The sequence below is a fragment of the Neolamprologus brichardi genome, chromosome 6 (genome assembly GCF_056152115.1).
Source record: "Neolamprologus brichardi isolate AB-2024 chromosome 6, ASM5615211v1, whole genome shotgun sequence".
Taxonomy (NCBI): domain Eukaryota; kingdom Metazoa; phylum Chordata; class Actinopteri; order Cichliformes; family Cichlidae; genus Neolamprologus; species Neolamprologus brichardi.
Window position 1 is genome coordinate 37,605,444 of NC_142109.1, and position 17,957 is coordinate 37,623,400.

General features: G+C 44.1%; 1 protein-coding gene and 1 long non-coding RNA gene across 3 annotated transcripts in view; one reads left to right on the forward strand and one right to left on the reverse strand.

Moving 5' to 3' along the window:
- LOC102787127 (3-oxo-5-alpha-steroid 4-dehydrogenase 2-like) overlaps positions 1–727 on the reverse strand; it is a 30,454-nt gene extending 29,727 nt beyond the window's left edge. Inside the window, exon 1 of the mRNA XM_006806596.3 lies at positions 262–727. Coding sequence (XP_006806659.2) covers positions 262–527 — 266 coding nt within the window. The 5' untranslated portion in view covers positions 528–727. The remainder of the gene's footprint in view (positions 1–261) is intronic.
- LOC148102669 (uncharacterized) lies at positions 87–13,030 on the forward strand. Of its 2 annotated transcripts, none has more exons than XR_015719147.1 (3): positions 87–461; positions 10,532–10,648; positions 12,325–13,030. It is a non-coding gene; the product is annotated as an uncharacterized LOC148102669 (long non-coding RNA). The 2 variants fall into 2 exon arrangements; XR_015719146.1 differs by lacking the exon at positions 87–461 and adding an exon at positions 7,981–8,498.
- Positions 13,031–17,957: the final 4,927 nt, after the last annotated feature.

Here is a 17,957-nt window from a genome sequence, read left to right on the forward strand (position 1 = left end):
GGCAAAACAAAGTAGCTCACAATTGCTAATGCGCCATCCAATAGACACAATTGGAACAGCAGTTTCTTTATTGAAAAATTGCAGCTCATTTACTTTACAAAATCATCTCACGGGCCAGATTAAACCCGTTTGCGGGCCTAATCCGGCCCGCGGGCCGTACGTTTGACACCCCTGGTTTAGACACTAGCGCCTCGACACTGTGAATAATCAGAAGTTTATATCGTGAGTGTTTCTCTGCTGCACGCGAGCATGAGACCGTACCTGTGGAAGTAGTGCAGCATGAAGGTGCCGATCAGCAGCCTCCTCCCGGTCCCGGTCTCCCCGGGGAGCAGCAACAGCAGCAGCGGCACAAGGAGAGCCGGCACCTCCTGCAAGAACCAGCCGAGCCTGGCCGGGCAGCAGCGCGCCTGCCTGGGCGCGTAGCGGCCGTACCTTGCGCAGTTTTGCATCTGCTGCAGCAGGTAAGCACCCCCACCCACCACCAGACCCCAGCTCAGGTAAGACACGACAGCCTCGCGGCACTCCATCACACCCGACAGCAGCCGAGAGGAGGAAATGGGGCAGGAGGAGAAGGAGGAGGGTGCTAAACGTGACCTACCGACGTCCCGAGTTCCTGCTCAGGTCTCAAAAGAGAAACCGAGAGGGCGGGACGTGGCGTCTGTGTGCGCCCGGTGACCTACCCTCATGTGACGGTGACTTCTGACCAAACGAACCATAACAAATATTCACAAAGGGTTAAAAAAAAAAAAAGAAGAAGAAGAAGAAGAAGAAGAAGAAGAAGAAGAAGAAGTACATTTGGGGTTCGTGATGTGCGCATGCGCAGCGCATGCAGAGAGACAACGAGTAGGATGGATTCCCAGAAGACCTGAAGTCGGGCGCAGCAGGAGGTCTCAGGTCAGCCCGTTCTCACTCCCGAGGCGTAACATGCCGACGTTTTGTCACGTCCCGCGGCATTCCTGAGGACCGCGCAAGGAGACCTTCGGCGTTCTTATGGTACGCGGCGGGTTATGGCGGCAATCCAGTGCAATGACGCTCCCGCGGGAATAGACGTTCCAGCCCTAAACCTAACCTTATCCCTAGCCCTAACCATGACCTTTTTCCTGAGCTTAACCAGGACTGTAATGATGTTAAATAGCGTGTTTCTAAGTGATTTGAAGAAAAAGAGCGAACATGTGTAGATTGAGTCCATACGGTTCTCATATTTCCTCATTTTTCCGAGGTCGTCATTTAGGAACGTGGTGGGTAGCCGAAAACGTAATATGTTGACGATTTGTCACCTAGCGTAAAATGTTACGCTGTGGGAGTGAGAACGTGTTGCTCAGGTATGCGCAGGTGCGTTCCCCACCTCAGTGAGGCTCGCAGGTGGAAGCTGCAGCTTCAGGCAAAACGACACCCATCACGCCGTGATGTCACACCGTTTAAACCTGAGGAGCTTCACAAATCAGCATTAATCCTCAGACCTGCAGCAGCTGTGAGAGGACCAGCACACAGCATCCACTGTGACTCACAGACCAACGTTTTCCATCATGTTCCTCTCATTTCATCATTTATTGATCCACTCGACGCTGCAAACATCTGCACAGATGTGAACCACTCCTCCGCTGGACCATTTAGGAGGCACAGCGAGGAATCTCTCAGCGATTAGAAATCAGTCCTGCGGCTCAGATTCATATCAGCTGGTTCAGACCCAACTGAAAGGTGTGTCATCGCCGTGTGTCCCACAGGGTGAAACCACGAGCTCTCTCCAGATCGTCAAACCATCTTGTTTCAAACAGTGAGCGTGTCGGGCCACAGTTCATCATCGCAGACCATCAGGTGCTCGTCACATACAGAGGAGGACAGAAACACCTGGACCAGCAGGTGCGACTGTCTGAAGTAATGCACTCGGCTGTATGCACGCTCACCTCCACGACTCCATCACTGAAGACAGACTTTGCTTTTAGATGAGCCTGTGAGAGACAGACTGATCACATGACACCGACACTGAACAAACGTTTGTGCTGCTTCTGTTTTAAGGATATTAATGAAAATGTAAAGGTCAAAAGGTCAACCAGCCCCCCCTACATTACCCAAATCAAACAAAATTGATGTTAAACATTTGTGCTACGTTTGTGCTGCTAACATTTTAAAGATATTAATAAAATAACATCTTGATGCTGAATCATCCAGCTAAGTAAATCCCAAAGGTTGGTTCTGTTCATCTGGATGTTTTCAGTGGGAGAAACGTTTCATCATCATCCAGGTGACGTCTTCAGTCTCAGCTGACTGCAGGTTTCAACCTTATAAACACATGAGAGTGAAGTTGGCCCCCCTACCTTCTTCAAATCAAACAAAATTGATATCAAACATTTGTCCTGCAAATTATTTTGTTTGTGCAGGTTATGTTTCCCTAATTTTATAAACAGTACATGTACAGTGAGAGAGAGATGTTACATCCCAGTCACGGAAGCGTTGGAGGTCGTTCATAAGAGATGACAGGATCACCCCAACCTCAGCAACAGGACCGCGCTCAGCACTGATCAACTGTGTTTGCTTTTGGAACTGTGTCCTTATTCCACCTATTTTGCATAAGGGTCAGTACAGGTGGAAACCTAGGTGTGCCATGGGTTCCCACAGGCCCCTGGTCAAAGTCACCAAACCAGTTTGTAAGCAGGTACAGGTGTGGCCACAAGGGTCCTCAGACGCACTGCAAGACTGCTTTCCCACCACAGGCTGCCACACACGACAACACCACAGACTTTCAGGAATATACAGAAACGGTCACTGCCTACATCCCAAAATGCATCGATGATGTCACAGAGACCAGGACTATCACTGTCCGGGCCAATCAGAAACCATGGCTCACAGGTCAGGTTCAAATGCTCCTAAGGTTGAAAAATGCAGCCTTCAGAGCCGGGGATGAGGTGAGCCTAAGAACAGCAAACCTGTCACGTGGCATCAGCGACAGCAGAGATACAGGAATACAAACCATCACAGACTACAAGCCCACTCTGCAGACCGTGGTGACACAATCCCCAGACTGTGTGTGGGGATCCCTTGCCAAAATCAGTACACTCAAAGCTCCAGGTCCTGATAACATCCTTGGACGAGCACTGACGGACTATGCTGAACTCACAAATGTCTTCACAGACATCTTTAACACATCACTAGGGTCAGGCCGTCGTTCCCACATCGAAGCCTCCACCATCATTACTGTACTGAAGAAGTCATCTACCTCCTGCTTTAAGGACCACCGTCCTGTCAGACCCACCTCCATCATTATGAAGAGCTATGAACGGTTAGTCATGCATCAAATCAAATTATCGCTTTCCCCCAACCTGGATCCATTTGAGTTCACATACTGGTCAAAACACTCAACCGATGATGGAATCAACTGCCCCTCACTCAGCCCTCACACATCTGGACACTAGAGACTCATACGTTAGAGTGCTGTTCATAGACTTCAGTTCAGCCTTCAACACCATCATTCCCCAGCAACTCATTCACAAACTGGATCTGCTGGGGTCAGCACCTCGCTGTGTAACGGCTGCTAGATTTCAGCAGACAGTACGGGTCGACAGCAACACCTCCAGCCCAAGAACACTGAATACGGGGGCTCCCCAAGGATGTGTGTTGAGCCCCCTTCTCTTCACTCTGCTGACCCACGACGAGATCTACTACAGGGGTGAAGTTAACCATCTGGCAGAGTGGTGCAGCTACAACAACCTGTCCCTGAATGTGGAGAAGACCAACATCGACTCTACTTCCTCTGCAAACTGAGAAGTGCAAGAGATTCAACCCCCATTATGAGCACCTTCTGCAGAGGCACCATTGAGAGGACCCTCACCAGCTGCATCACTGTGTGGTATGACTCCTGCACTGCTGCAGGAAAAAATGACAACGGGTAGTGAGAGCAGCCGAGAGCATTGTGGGGACCTCTCTTGCCTCCCCAGGAGATCTACTGCGCCTGCCTCATCCAGAAGGTCCTCTCCATTACAGGTGACTCCACTCATCCCTTCAACAGCTTCTTCAGTTTGCTGCCATCAGGAAGGATACTGAAGAGCCTCCGGCCAGAACCCGCAGACTGAGAGAGAGCTTCATCCATCAGGCTGTCAGGATGCTGACCATCTCTGCATCGAGAAGGGGCCTAAGGGTACATCTGTCACCATCCTACATGCTGTGATTGTAGCTATTCCCCACTTTCTGTGAATGAGACTCATGGCCATTTGAGAATCTGTGTCTTTGATTAGTAGTTGTTGATCAATGGTCATAAGAATTTGCATACTAACAATCATGGAACTAACCCCCCAGCACATTGTTCATTCAGTGGTGCTAGTTTCCTTCACTGTGCAAATGTACTGTTTATAAGATAAAACCTGCAGTCAGCTGAGACTGAAGACGTCACCTGGATGAAACGTTTCTCCCACTGAAAACGTCCAGATGAACAGAATCAACCTTTGGAGATTTACTTAGCTGGATGATTCAGCATCAAGATGTTATTTTATTAATATCTTTAAAATGTTAGCAGCACAAACGTAGCACAAATGTTTGACATCATTTTTCTTTGATCTGGGTAATGTGGGGGGGCTGGTTGACCTTTTGACCTTTACATTTTCATTAATATCGTTAAAACAGAAGCAGCACAAACGTTTGATACCACTTTTGTTGGATTTGAAGAACGTGTGGGGGGGGGGCAACTTCACTCACATCACACCGTGTTAGGAGGTCAAAGGGCGCGGCGGAGGTGGGAGCGTGATGGCGGGGGCTGTTTGTGAGCATGCGGCACCGACACGCTTCGTGTAAGTCAGGGGTCCCCAATCCCAGGCCTCGAGGGCCGGTGTCCTGCAGGTTTAGATGAGTCCTTGATCCATCACAGCTGAATTAAATGGATAAATGACCTCATCAACATGTCCTGAAGTTCTCCAGATGCTGGTAATGAACTAATCATGTGATTCAGGTGTGCTGACCCAGGGTGAGATCTCAAACCTGCAGGACACCGGCCCTCGTGGACTGGGATTGGGGACCCCTGCTGTAAGTGAAGGAAGCTCGAGACGTTAACTCTGCTGCCATCTATGTGATGATGAAGAGACGAGACGATGATCAAACACAGCGAGAAACAAAATAAAGCTGTAGGGATGGCCCGGCCAATCAGCTGAACTGAATCCACCTGACACAAAGAACAAAGGTCAGAGTTCATAGACGGGCCCACAGAACCGCCACACGTGAGCCGTTGAGCTTCGTATGACCGAGTCATTTCTCATTAATGTACAGGGGGGGCCATTTATGTGGATACAGCGTAATAACATGGGAATGGTTGGTGATATTAAAGTCATGTTTGTGGCACATTAGTATATGTGAGGGGCAAACTCCTCAAGATGGGTGGTGACCATGGTGGCCATTTAGAAGTCGGCCATCTTGGATACAATTTTTGTTTTTTCAAAAGGAAGAGGGTCATGTGACACATCAAACTTATTGGTAATGTCACAAGAAAAACAATGGTGTGCTTGGTTTCAACGTAACTTTATTCTTTATTAACATTATTATTATTATTATTTTATTATTTAGCTCTGGATTCTGGGACTGTTGGAAAAGGTAAAACATTTTCATTTAAAGCTTTTTACTGTTTTGTTTTTGTTACTTGTCACTGTAGCTTGTTGTTAATGTTGTGCTAACAGTAACAGTTAGCTATGTTAGATACGTTAGCCGCTCACATTAACGTAATTTAGTATCCGGTATACAGAAACTGTTTTCCTAACAAAACCACTGTTGTAATTAAGTGAAGCTGCTCCCAGCTAATTTCAACCTTTGGCTTCTAAAATCGGCACAAGTGCAGATTCGTATAGATGGTGTGGAAATTGAAAGCGTACTTGAACATAAGTTTCTTGGTGTGATTATAGATGATAAATTAAACTGGAAGTCTCATATAAATTATATACATAACAAAATTTCAAGAAGTGTTTCAATCTTGAGTAAAACACATTCTCTATTGTTCCCTGATTGCACCGCATTTGAATTACTGTGCAGAGGTTTGGGGCAATACTTACAAATGTTCGCTATCATCAATCTTTATATTACAAAAAGGGCCATAAGGATAATCCATAAAACTGGTTACAGAGATCATACAAATCCACTATTCTTAACATCAAAAACTCTAAAATTCACAGATCTGGTTCATTTTCTCACTGCACACATTATATATAAAGCAATAAATAACCTGCTTCCTGACAATATTCTAAAAATGTTTTCTAAAAGGGAACGGGGACACAATCTGAGGGGGAATTACATTTAAAACATCCTCGTATCCGTACAACATTAAAAAGTTTCTGCATCTCACTGTGGAGTGAAGCTGTCCAACAGACTAAGTAAACATATGAAGCAATGTCCGAGCATGACACAGTTTAAACAGCGGTTTAAGGAGATGGTTTTTATAGGGAGGAGGTGGAGATCTGATCGGGTGTTCTTGTCTAATATTTTCATGTGTGTGCGGGTGCACGGGTGTGTTGGTGTGGGTATATATATATCTGTAGGTTGTGTATCCTTTGAGGTGTTAATGGGGTTATTGAAAATGTGTATATGTGCGTATGTGTATAAAGGTATGTATGGATAGATAGAAAAATATATGTATATATATAAAAAAATGAATAATAAAAAAAATACACATGACATATAATGTAATTCCCTCTCCTGTTTCTACTTCAATCATGAAACTGATCAATGATCAGCTGATCGGCTTTTCTAGCGCCAGAAACAGGAAACCAGCGGATGTCGCGCTAAATGGGCGATCGTGGCTCAAGAGTTGGGAGTTCGCCTTGTAATCGGAAGGTTGCCGGTTCGAGCCCCGGCTCGGACAGTCTCGGTCGTTGTGTCCTTGGGCAAGACACTTCACCTACCGCCTACTGGTGTTGGCCAGAGGGGCCGATGGCGCGATATGGCAGCCTCGCTTCTGTCAGTCTGCCCCAGGGCAGCTGTGGCTACACCTGTAGCTGCCTCCACCAGTGTGTGAATGTGAGAGTGAATGGGTGGATGACTGGACGTGTAAAAGCGCTTTGGGGTCCCTAGGCGGGACTAGTAAAAGCGCTATACAAATACAGGCCATTTACCATTAACCATTTAAACAACAGCAGCACGTTTAAGCTTGATCAGCTGTTGTTAGAATTTATTTAATATTAATTTCTAGTATCAGCTGATGTTTGCTGGAGCCACAGCTGTAAAGCTGCTGGTCATGATGGTTTGGATATGTGGTGAGAGGGAAACATGAAGATGAAACCAGGAGATGTCCTTACTGAGTCATCAGAGCTGAACAGCTGATGGAGAAACAGGTTTACCTTTTAGGTGACATGGATGAGTTGAAGTTATGAACTGTTTCTGAGAGACAAATAACACCAGGATCCTTTTCTAAGTAGCTGACAGCTGGTAACTGTGCAGGGGCGGGTCTAGCAAAGTGTTGCCAGGGGGGCAGGTAGGGCATTAACAGGGAGAGGGGGGCACAAAGAAATACTTTTCTTTCTTATTCTCATTTAAAATGTCTCGCTTTTAACAAATAATTATCTGAATCTTACAACGTTTTCATCTGATGTAAAATGTATAGAAATCATTATTGTACATAGTAATTTTTTTAGGGTCCCATCATAATTTCTTCAGAAGTAACTGAGTACTGTATATGATGCCAGTATTTCCCACATCAACGCCATCAAAAAGTCAGTTTTATTCTTTCTCACCTGTCTTTCTGTCTCCTTTAGCTTTTTAAAGGTTTGTTAGAAAATATATTTTGCGCTGCCGTGCTGTTTATTGATGTGGTAAATGAATGGTTTATGAAAATATATCTGAATCTGTCATCAGTAATGATCATGTCTCACCTCTAGTCTCTGTCTTAATTTCAGGTTTTCACCATGTGTTGTGTTCAGGAGGTTAACGACCAACAGTCTGCTTCCAGGTACTGTTAGAATACCAGCACAGGGAGGATGGTGCAGGTTTACGTTTATTAGATTGATATACCAACAAGACAGTGTGCATCACTGTGACAGCAGTGTTTGTTTTCATTCAAAGGATTCATGGTTTGTCCTGTAATACCTGGGGGGCTGGACTCGAGTCAAAACGCCTGATGTTTTGTCCCAGTCCAGCCTTGGAGGTGACCAAAGGTTAAACAAAGGAACACTCTGTTCATTGATGCTCTGACTTGGCTCTACTCACGATACCCAGTGAGTCATTAGTCCTTCTGTAATGACGGTTTAGACACTAGCGCCTCGACACTGTGAATAATCAGAAGTTTATATCGTGAGTGTTTCTCTGCTGCACGCGAGCATGAGACCGTACCTGTGGAAGTAGTGCAGCATGAAGGTGCCGATCAGCAGCCTCCTCCCGGTCCCGGTCTCCCCGGGGAGCAGCAACAGCAGCAGCGGCACAAGGAGAGCCGGCACCTCCTGCAAGAACCAGCCGAGCCTGGCCGGGCAGCAGCGCGCCTGCCTGGGCGCGTAGCGGCCGTACTTCACTACGCACATCTTTTGCATCTGCCGCAGCAGGTAAGCAACCCCACCCACCACCAGACCCCAGCTCAGGTAAGACACGACGGCCTCGTGGCACTCCATCACACCCGACAGCAGCCGAGAGGAGGAAATGGGGCAGGAGGAGAAGGAGGAGGGTGCTAAACGTGACCTACCGACGTCCCGAGTTCCTGCTCAGGTCTCAAAAGAGAAACCGAGAGGGCGGGACGTGGCGTCTGTGTGCGCCCGGTGACCTACCCTCATGTGACGGTGACTTCTGACCAAACGAACCATAACAAATATTCACAAAGGGTTAAAAAAAAAAAGAAGAAGAACAAGAAGAAGTACATTTGGGGTTCGTGATGTGCGCATGCGCAGTGCATGCAGAGAGACAACGGCTGTGTCCCAATGCAGGGTCTGCACGCTTGAAGTACGCACACTACGCGTACTACGTACGGTGCGTACTATAAGTACGAGAAGTGCGGAAGTGAGAGGCTTGTGAAATGGGACGGTCTAGCCCTTCGTTGCGCTGTTCAGGTTGCCTAGCAACCATGATACTAACCGCGACACGTTACAGCTTTGTGTGACAGAAATGAAGGAGAAAAATGTTTTGTCATGACATCACTTTGATTAGTTGAGTATCTGAGGCTGAGACCACAGGACTGTAAAACATGATTGTTGGGCTTCATTTCTGTACTGAACAGTCATTTAAGATTAGCTAGTAAATAACAATTAGCTAATGTTGTTCATGAGACTAAAGTCATCTCACTGTGGTAATGTAAATATAATATGGCCAATATTATAGTATTGTCAGGTTATTATGATATATATACATATACACACACACATATATCTATATCTACATATATATATATATATATATATATATATATATATATATATATATATATATATATATATATATGTAGATATAGATGTGTGTGTGTGTGTGTATACACACACCAATATTTTTGAATACACGTGTCCATATTTGTTTCCAGATTGTTTGTATACTGCACTTTCTATACCGTGCTCTTTGTACAGTTTTTATTTAAAAACTGCTTTTGTCTTGCACTGTCCACTTTTTTGCAATGACGATGCAGATTTTCCACTTGTGCATGGGACAAATAAATGCAGATTTGCTGTGTGTGTCTGTGTGTGTGTGTTTGTGAATCATTGAAATAAAACAGACTTGTGTACCCATCTGAGTAAACAAATGCCAAAGTGTTTCAGCAAGGGCGTAGATTTGGTTTTGGCGTTGGTGGGGACGGATGATTCAACCACTGAACTCTGCCCTGTTTCTTATTTTCCCCTTTTTGTCTTTGCTTCTTGATAAAAAAAGGAGAAATATACTTGCGTACATATGCTATTCTACATGCTTTTAAACCATTTAAAATTACATGTATGCTATGTTATGATGTAGCTGCCATCACCAGTGTGTGAATGACTGGATGACTGGATGTGTAAAGCACTATACAAACACAGGCCATTTACCATTTTACGTAATGTCAGCTAGACCGAAATTAAAATTGAATATATTGTTAAAGTCACTAAAATGGCGCCTGAAGCCTGTTGTGGCGTGAGCTCTGAGCCGTACATTAAATACTCACATGAACCTGCACTTTGAATTCTGTATGAGCTGTATAAAACACAGCTATGCATAAGTGTTTTGAATGAATAGAAATGTGACGTGAGGTGCGTCTTTGACTGTTCCTGCATAACTTATTTTCGGACTAGTTGACAAGTTATGCTCCGGTCATTTGATGTTTCCAAGACAGATGTTCTTTTGTAATATAGTTAATTTTTCTTTGTATATTACATTTATCCACCATCATACATACGAGCTAAGAAGAGGTCGTTATACTAACAAGAGGTATCAATGCTGGGCCAAAGTTCAGCACGTGGTTAAAGTTTGTAATCCAGCCGGGGTGTAAATATCACTCAGCAGCCAGAGCTGAAGCATAAACACATAAATCTACCGGCTTAAATCACAAGAGCACCTCTGACCAAAAAGCTGTAGATTTTTCTTGTTTGCACAAATTAATCCAGATTCACATTAATTGTGTTCACAGCTCCAACAAAATGAGGAAGAGGAGTGGGAGAAGGCGAGGACAAGGAGAAGGAAGCTTAGGATGAGGAGGAAGAGAAGCAGCAGGAGCATCTTTAGGGATCTCTATGATGTCATTGAGGTTTGTTTCATTAATATGGTCCTCTCACAAAGAAAGACTTGTTTTAGCTCACCTACTTCCTGTATTAAATAGTTATTTGCAAAATGTTGTGAAAAACCACAGAGCAGCACGTATAGAGCATCAGCAGGTCGATGAACATCAAATCTCTCAGACTAAAATCTGTATCATACTTTTAGTCTTAAGAACACTTTAAAGAACCACCGTTCTTTGAAAACCATTAAAGGTGCCCCAAAGAACCATTTCTTGATGGTTCTTCAAAAAACCTTTCAAACAATGGTTCTTCAAAGAACCATTGTTTGAAAGGTTCTTCTATGGCATCAGTCTAAAGAACCCCATTTGGTTCCAGTTGGCACCTTTATTTTTCTGAGTGTAGCATCCTCTTTACCTCCAATTTGACTTTGTGTTGTTTGCCTTCACTGAGTCCAGGAGGTCCAGAGATTCCTCCCTGAGCTGCAGTCTGGGTTTCCTGGAGCTGCTCTCCATCTGGCAATATTTAAGAATCAGCGCTCAGCAAGTTAACTCAGAACAGCTCGTAAGGTTCATAACCTCAGCTCTGTGCGATGTTTTCCATGTGGTTAGGGGTTAGTTTCATATCGGGTTGTTCTAGCGATGTAACAGTGTGCAGGAGGTTAGTGAAACTCCCACAGCAGAGTTTCCAATGACTGCTGCAGAGCACTAACATACTGAAATTGGTTTGTAAAAACAAACAACTAACATGTCTACTGTGCATTGTGACCTGGGAATATTGTCCGTTGACTCCATTCAGCTTGAGAGTTGCTTGACAGCAAGGCAGCAAGCAGAGCTTCATCAGTCCATGAGACTGACAGAAATGGAAATGCACTTCAAGAGAAAACAGTTGGAGATCGAGACCAAGGATGGGAAGAAACAGGAACACTGAGAGGCTGTGGTTGGTCCATGAGGAGAAAATAAAAGAGTGTGGGCTTAAGTTAAACTTCAGGACTGAAAGTATTGCACGATCTGATATCCTCGTGTTGGTGTTGTTCCCAGATCATCATACTAAAGGTTGTTCCAGGATCAACATTGCAAGTGACCAATCAGAATGTTGTGATGTCATACTTTTGCGACTTCGGGAAAAACCGGCGTAAAACAAAAAACTGTACTTAAGCTGCGAGAAACCGCCTTTGTCCGCCGATCAACGGACCCTGACCCTGACCCTTTAATAAAAGCTAAGAATTGATATTGTCCTTGCAACATTGGAATTTCATAAATGCACGAATGGGTTGGTGCGCAAAAGAATAACGTCACAATAATGTGATTGGTCACTTGCAATGTTGAACCTGGAACAACATTTTCATGATGATCTGGGAACAACACCAACATGACGATATCAGATCATCCAAAAGTATTCATTCTCAAGCTGCTGGGGTCCACATCTCTCTTTCCTTGTGTGATGTTCACAAGAACTTTAGTCTATTTCCTCTAGCTTCTGAGAAGAATATGGGAGAATATTTCAGGACTAATGACCTAAAGGTGCCTGGACACTGGACGGGATCTCTGCAATATCTGAGCTTAAGACTCATTTATTGAGACTGGCTTTTAATTAGATCTCTGCTGTGTTGAGACAGCGCCGGTCTCTGCGACTCTTTTGGTCCTGGTAGAGATCACGCTGAGATGTTTCCATGTTTTACACAATCCTTTTATTACCATGATTACAGATGCATCTGGAGATCTGCAGTCCTATGCTGAAGGCTGATCTAAAGAACTCCACACAACAGACCTCTGGTCTCCTCCCCCTACAGTAAACACCCCCACAATGGAAATACACTAGTACAGTGGCCAAGGTGCTGACACTCTGACCCCCACCTCCTTTTATGGTAGCGTCCGTTTGCCCTTTGTCTGCTCCTCAGCCTCAGTAACTCTTGCTTCATGTCCTGGGGGTTGATTGTCCTCCTGCCCTGCACCTCAGTTGTTTGTTCCCATCCCAGGCCTATTTTCTATTTTGCATCCTTACACCCATTAACACAATATTATAATGTTGAAAGAAATCAAACTATATTCTCTTTAACTCTGATCTATATGAAGGAATCTATTCTTCACAGCTGTATGTTTGAATTTAGATTATTTTATGTTTTTCTGTTTTTATATTACTGTGAAGCACTTTGTGGTTTTCATCCTGTGTAAAGTGCTGTATAAATAAATTGATTTGATTTCACCCCAGTGTGCATTCACTCATTTCAGACAGAAGCCGTTCGTCTGCAGGTGCTTTGGCTCACCTGTTGGTTGTAGATGCTGTGCTTTAGAGTCGCCCCACGCTCACCTGCCTGCTCGCACGCCGTTGGTTTCCTAGCAGACCCGAGGCTTCTCCCACTACACCCTCCCCAGGCTCGACTAGCTTGGGTTCCAAGTAAGGTTTATTATTCTGTGGACATCCACTCACTGCCTGTCTCCACTCCTACCAGTCTCCCTAGTAACTGGATCCTTGTGTTTAGTCAAGCTCCGCCTTTGTGCCCGAGGAACGTTTATTTCTCTGTTTTAGTTGGTTTAAGTCGAGTTACTCGTTTGAGGTCGGGTGTAGATATCTCCTGACTGAGTAACGATTCTTGAACTGATTACGGTGTCTCGCTGTGTTGCCTGGGTTCTGCACTTGAGCCCTTCATCATTTGTTTGCTAAACTGTCAGTTGTGGTCATCTTCCTGATGCACTGCATCCGTCTCCGCCCAACTTCTATCCGCTTAGCGTGCAGTCTCAGGGTGCTGGACTTCGGGTGAAAGGAGTTTCCTGGTTATGATGTCAGTGGCTTCTATCTTCTCCTTTGGTCAGCTGATTATCCCAGCAGGGTGCCTGATCACCAGATCTTGTTCTTCCTGTTCAGCTGACTCCTCAGGACTTGTCTGACCCTCTGCAGGTACTTGGTGGTTGCAGCTTTCCTAGCGACCTCTTCATGGTTCCCATTTGCCTGCGGGATCCCCAGGTACTTGTAGCTGTCCTCTGTGTCTACAATGCTGCCCTCTGGTACTTTAATCCCTCTGTCACGGTACTGGATCTGTGACCCGGTACGTGTAATTCTGATTAAAGTTTTATTTTCTCCCCAACCAATCACAGCAGATGGCCCCGCCCCTCCCTGAGCCTGGTTCTACTGGAGGTTTCTTCCTGTTAAAAGGGAGTTTTTCCTTCCCACTGTCACCAAAGTGCTGCTCATAGGGGGTCATATGATTGTTGGGTTTTTCTCTGTATGGATTACTGTCGGGTCCACACACAGAGTATCATGCCAGCTTTAAATCAGAAGTACTTGACTCCCTGGGATAATTCTCAAACCTTAAAGCTGGGGAAACTGACCCTCGCCAGCCTACAGTGAAACACAGTGATGTGGAAATCCAAATCACATCACAAGCCCCTGTCAGTCGAGCTGGCGCTGATCACAAGAACCAACTTTCATCATAAATGTCTTTATGTCCATCCAAATTGGGATTTCCTGTTGGTGACCTGGCTGAACACTGGTGAGCATCTCCACTGTCGAACTTTGACCAACACACCGTTTCTTTGTTGGTACATCAACGCCATAGCTGGACTGGCTATGAGGGTGTAGCCAGTCCAGACAAAACTGGCTAACCCGGTATGCCCGATCCCCCGTAACGGTATAAACACTGAAAGGTGGTGGATTGGCCAGATGCTGGCAGATGTGTAAAAATAACTCAGCTGTTTGGTGGTGGCTGTGGTGGAGCTCCCACAGATTCAGTAACATTAGCAAGTGGTGGAGGCAGCAGATGCAACACGCTGGCAGGTGGATGACAGAAAGGCAGGAGGAGCAGAGACCCGAGGCAGTGAACTGAACTTCAGGTAAGAAGTTATGACCTGCAGTCTGTCTGGGTCAGATATAAACCAAGTTTAGTTTATTTTTGTTGTGCTGACTTTCTACAGTCAGTTACAATAACTCGTACTGCGTACTAGCTAGCATGACGGAGTCTCTATACAGCTGGGTGGGTGCTGTGATGTTACTGATAGTGAACTTGTTTTATCTTATTTTATTTATAAGGTTAGTTATTAGAGTTTCCAACCGTCTCGTAAAAAACGGAATCGTCTCGTATTCAGAGAAAATATTACCCGTTTGGTATTGAGGTGAAAAGGAACAGTTTGTCCCGAACTTCAGCTACAATGAAAAAGACACAAAGCTGAAGTTATTCTGTCTTTGCAGCACAGCTGCCTCTTCTCCTCTCATTCTCTCTCCTCTCCTGTTTCTACTTCAATCATGAAACTGATCAATGATCAGCTGATCGGCTTTTCTTGTGCCAGAAACAGGAAACCAGAGGATGTCGCGCTAAACAGCAGCAGCACGTTTAAGCTTGATCAGCTGTAGTTAGAATTTATTTAATATTAATTTCTAGTATCAGCTGATGTTTGCTGGAGCCACAGCTGTAAAGCTGCTGGTCATGATGGTTTGGATATGTGGTGAGAGGGAAACATGAAGATGAAACCAGGAGATGTCCTTACTGAATCATCAGAGCTGAACAGCTGATGGAGAAACAGGTTTACCTTTTAGGTGACATGAATGAGTTGAAGTTATGAACTGTTTCTGAGAGACAAATAACACCAGGATCCTTTTCTAAGTAGCTGACAGCTGGTAACTGTGCAGGGGCGGGTCTAGCAAAGTGTTGCCAGGGGGGCAGGTAGGGCATTAACAGGGAGAGGGGGGCACAAAGAAATACTTTCTTATTCTCATTTAAAATGTCTCGCTTTTAATAAATAATTATCTGAATCTTACAACAAACGTTTTCATCTGATGTAAAATGTATAGAAATCATTATTGTACATAGTAATTTTTTTAGGGTCCCATCATAATTTCTTCAGAAGTAACTAAGTACTGTATATGATGCCAGTATTTCCCACATCAACGCCATCAAAAAGTCAGTTTTATTCTTTCTCAGCTGTCTTTCTGTCTCCTTTAGCTTTTTAAAGGCCATGTTAGAAAACATATTTTGCGCTGCCGTGCTGTTTATTGATGTGGTAAATGAATGGTTTATGAAAATATATCTGAATCTGTCATCAGTAATGATCATGTCTCACCTCTAGTCTCTGTCTTAATTTCAGGTTTTCACCATGTGTTGTGTTCAGGAGGTTAACGACCAACAGTCTGCTTCCAGGTACTGTTAGAATACCAGCACAGGGAGGATGGTGCAGGTTTAAGTTTATTAGATTGATATATCAACAAGACAGTGTGCATCACTGTGACAGCAGTGTTTGTTTTCATCCAAAGGATTCATGGTTTGTCCTGTAATACCTGGGGGGCTGGACTCGAGTCAAAACGCCCGGGACGATGTTTTGTCCCAGTCCAGCCTTGGAGTGACCAAAAGGTTAAAGAAAGGAACACTCTGTTCATTGATGCTCTGACTTGGCTCTACTAACGATACCCAGTGAGTCATTAGTCCTTCTGTAATGACAGTTTAGACACTAGCGCCTCGACACTGTGAACAATCAGACGTTTATATCGTGAGTGTTTCTCTGCTGCACGCGAGCATGAGACCGTCTCACCTCTAGTCTCTTCTGTCTGTAGGAGAAACAGAAGTTAACTCGGAGACACAGACTGATGCGACACAAAAACAGTAAGTAGGTGTACAGCGTACACTGTAGTCTACAGCACACAGTATTAGCTTATTACGGACACGTTGGTAAGCTGTCTTGTTGCAACTGATGAACTGAAACAAACGAGCGTGCTGTGTGTGCAACAGCGTGACAAACATTACCTGTCCTTTTATTAACTGCACAGGTAGTGCTGGTCACAGCTGCTGGCTACCTGTGTAAGGCTGTCATGGGTCTGTAGCTCTGTCACCGTTTTAGGGAACATATTTAGTTTTAAAGTATTTAGAACATATTTAGTTTTAAAGTAAGTTTCCGGGCTTTTCCTGCCTTTCTGGAGGGATTATATTTCACTAAAAAACGATCTAATATGCATGTCCACATAATTATGCATTATTATAATATATTAAAAAACACATGCTATATTTTAAAGAACATACATTAAGAAGCAGATTATATTAGATTTATATTTTAAATAAGACAAAATTTGGTTTTTACAGCAGTAAAATGATTGTATCTCTACAGTTTAAAAAAGCTTTGCTCCTGCACAGAGTGGATAGTGAAACAAATGGAATCATCATAAATACATTATTTCATATTTATTACTTCCCCCTCCTCATTGCTTTATTATTGTAGCTCTAGTAATAAATAATAATGTAAGGATTCTGGATCAGCACCGTGATGCCCATAGTATATACAGTATTCTGAAGAAGGTCTAAAACGTCACTGTGTGTGCGTGCATGTGTGTGTTTTATTTAGATGGATTATTTTAAATATTACTCATGATATAACATTGTCCAGACATGGCTGGTAAGGACATGAGGAGGAAACAGTAGAGCTGTGTGAGGCTACTAAAGGCAGTGCTATAACATTTTTCTGTCATCATTTTATTATAGATTAAGTGCAAGAGTTGTTAGGTGTGGATAATTAGATTATAGTTTATTGCAATAGCAAGTTGTGCCTTGTTCTCAGATAGACAGCAAGTGGAGAGTGATATATGAGATGATGGGATGGAAGGAAGAAGAGAAGCAAAGAGTGATTCACAGGCAGAGCCTAAATTATTTCTCAGTTTTTTGTTGCCTTATGGTTCCAAGCGCTGTCACCAATCTTTGCATTTTGTTATTATCTCATGACACTTGTTTAATCAGCTACCATCTCTCCTATGGACTTTTTACTGTCTACAGTCTCAGATCAACACAGCCCTGCCCTTCCCATATTAGATTCTTGATGAATGTGTGTTGTTATTATTCAGCCTGGTTCACACACACACACACACACACACACACACACACACACACACACGCACACGCACACACGCACACACACACACACACACACACACACACAGTGCTCCTCAGTTATGGACACCATTGCTCCGTAGAAACTAAAGAAGCCCAGACCTAAACAGTCACCCTGCATCAAACACATCACTAAGGTCTTAGACGGGAATGCAGTAAATCAAAAAGGAGGTAGAAGCGGGACAAGCTTCAAGTCTCTTTTGAAATCCTGAAAAATAAACTTGTAAATATCAGGAATATGTGAAGATTCAAAGATTTGCAAACAAGCAAACAAACAAAAACAACACTGCAATGTTTTTAGCATTTTTAGCTATTTCCTTAATTGCCCCTTGGGGACAAATAAAGTCTTTGTGATTTCTATAAAATCAGCACTGCTCAGTGTTACTCATACAGACTCTTTCTAGTGTCAGTCTGACCCTGGAGATGTTGGGGTGCATAAAGAGACGGACGCCCAGGACTCTGTTGTCTCTGCGTCGTAC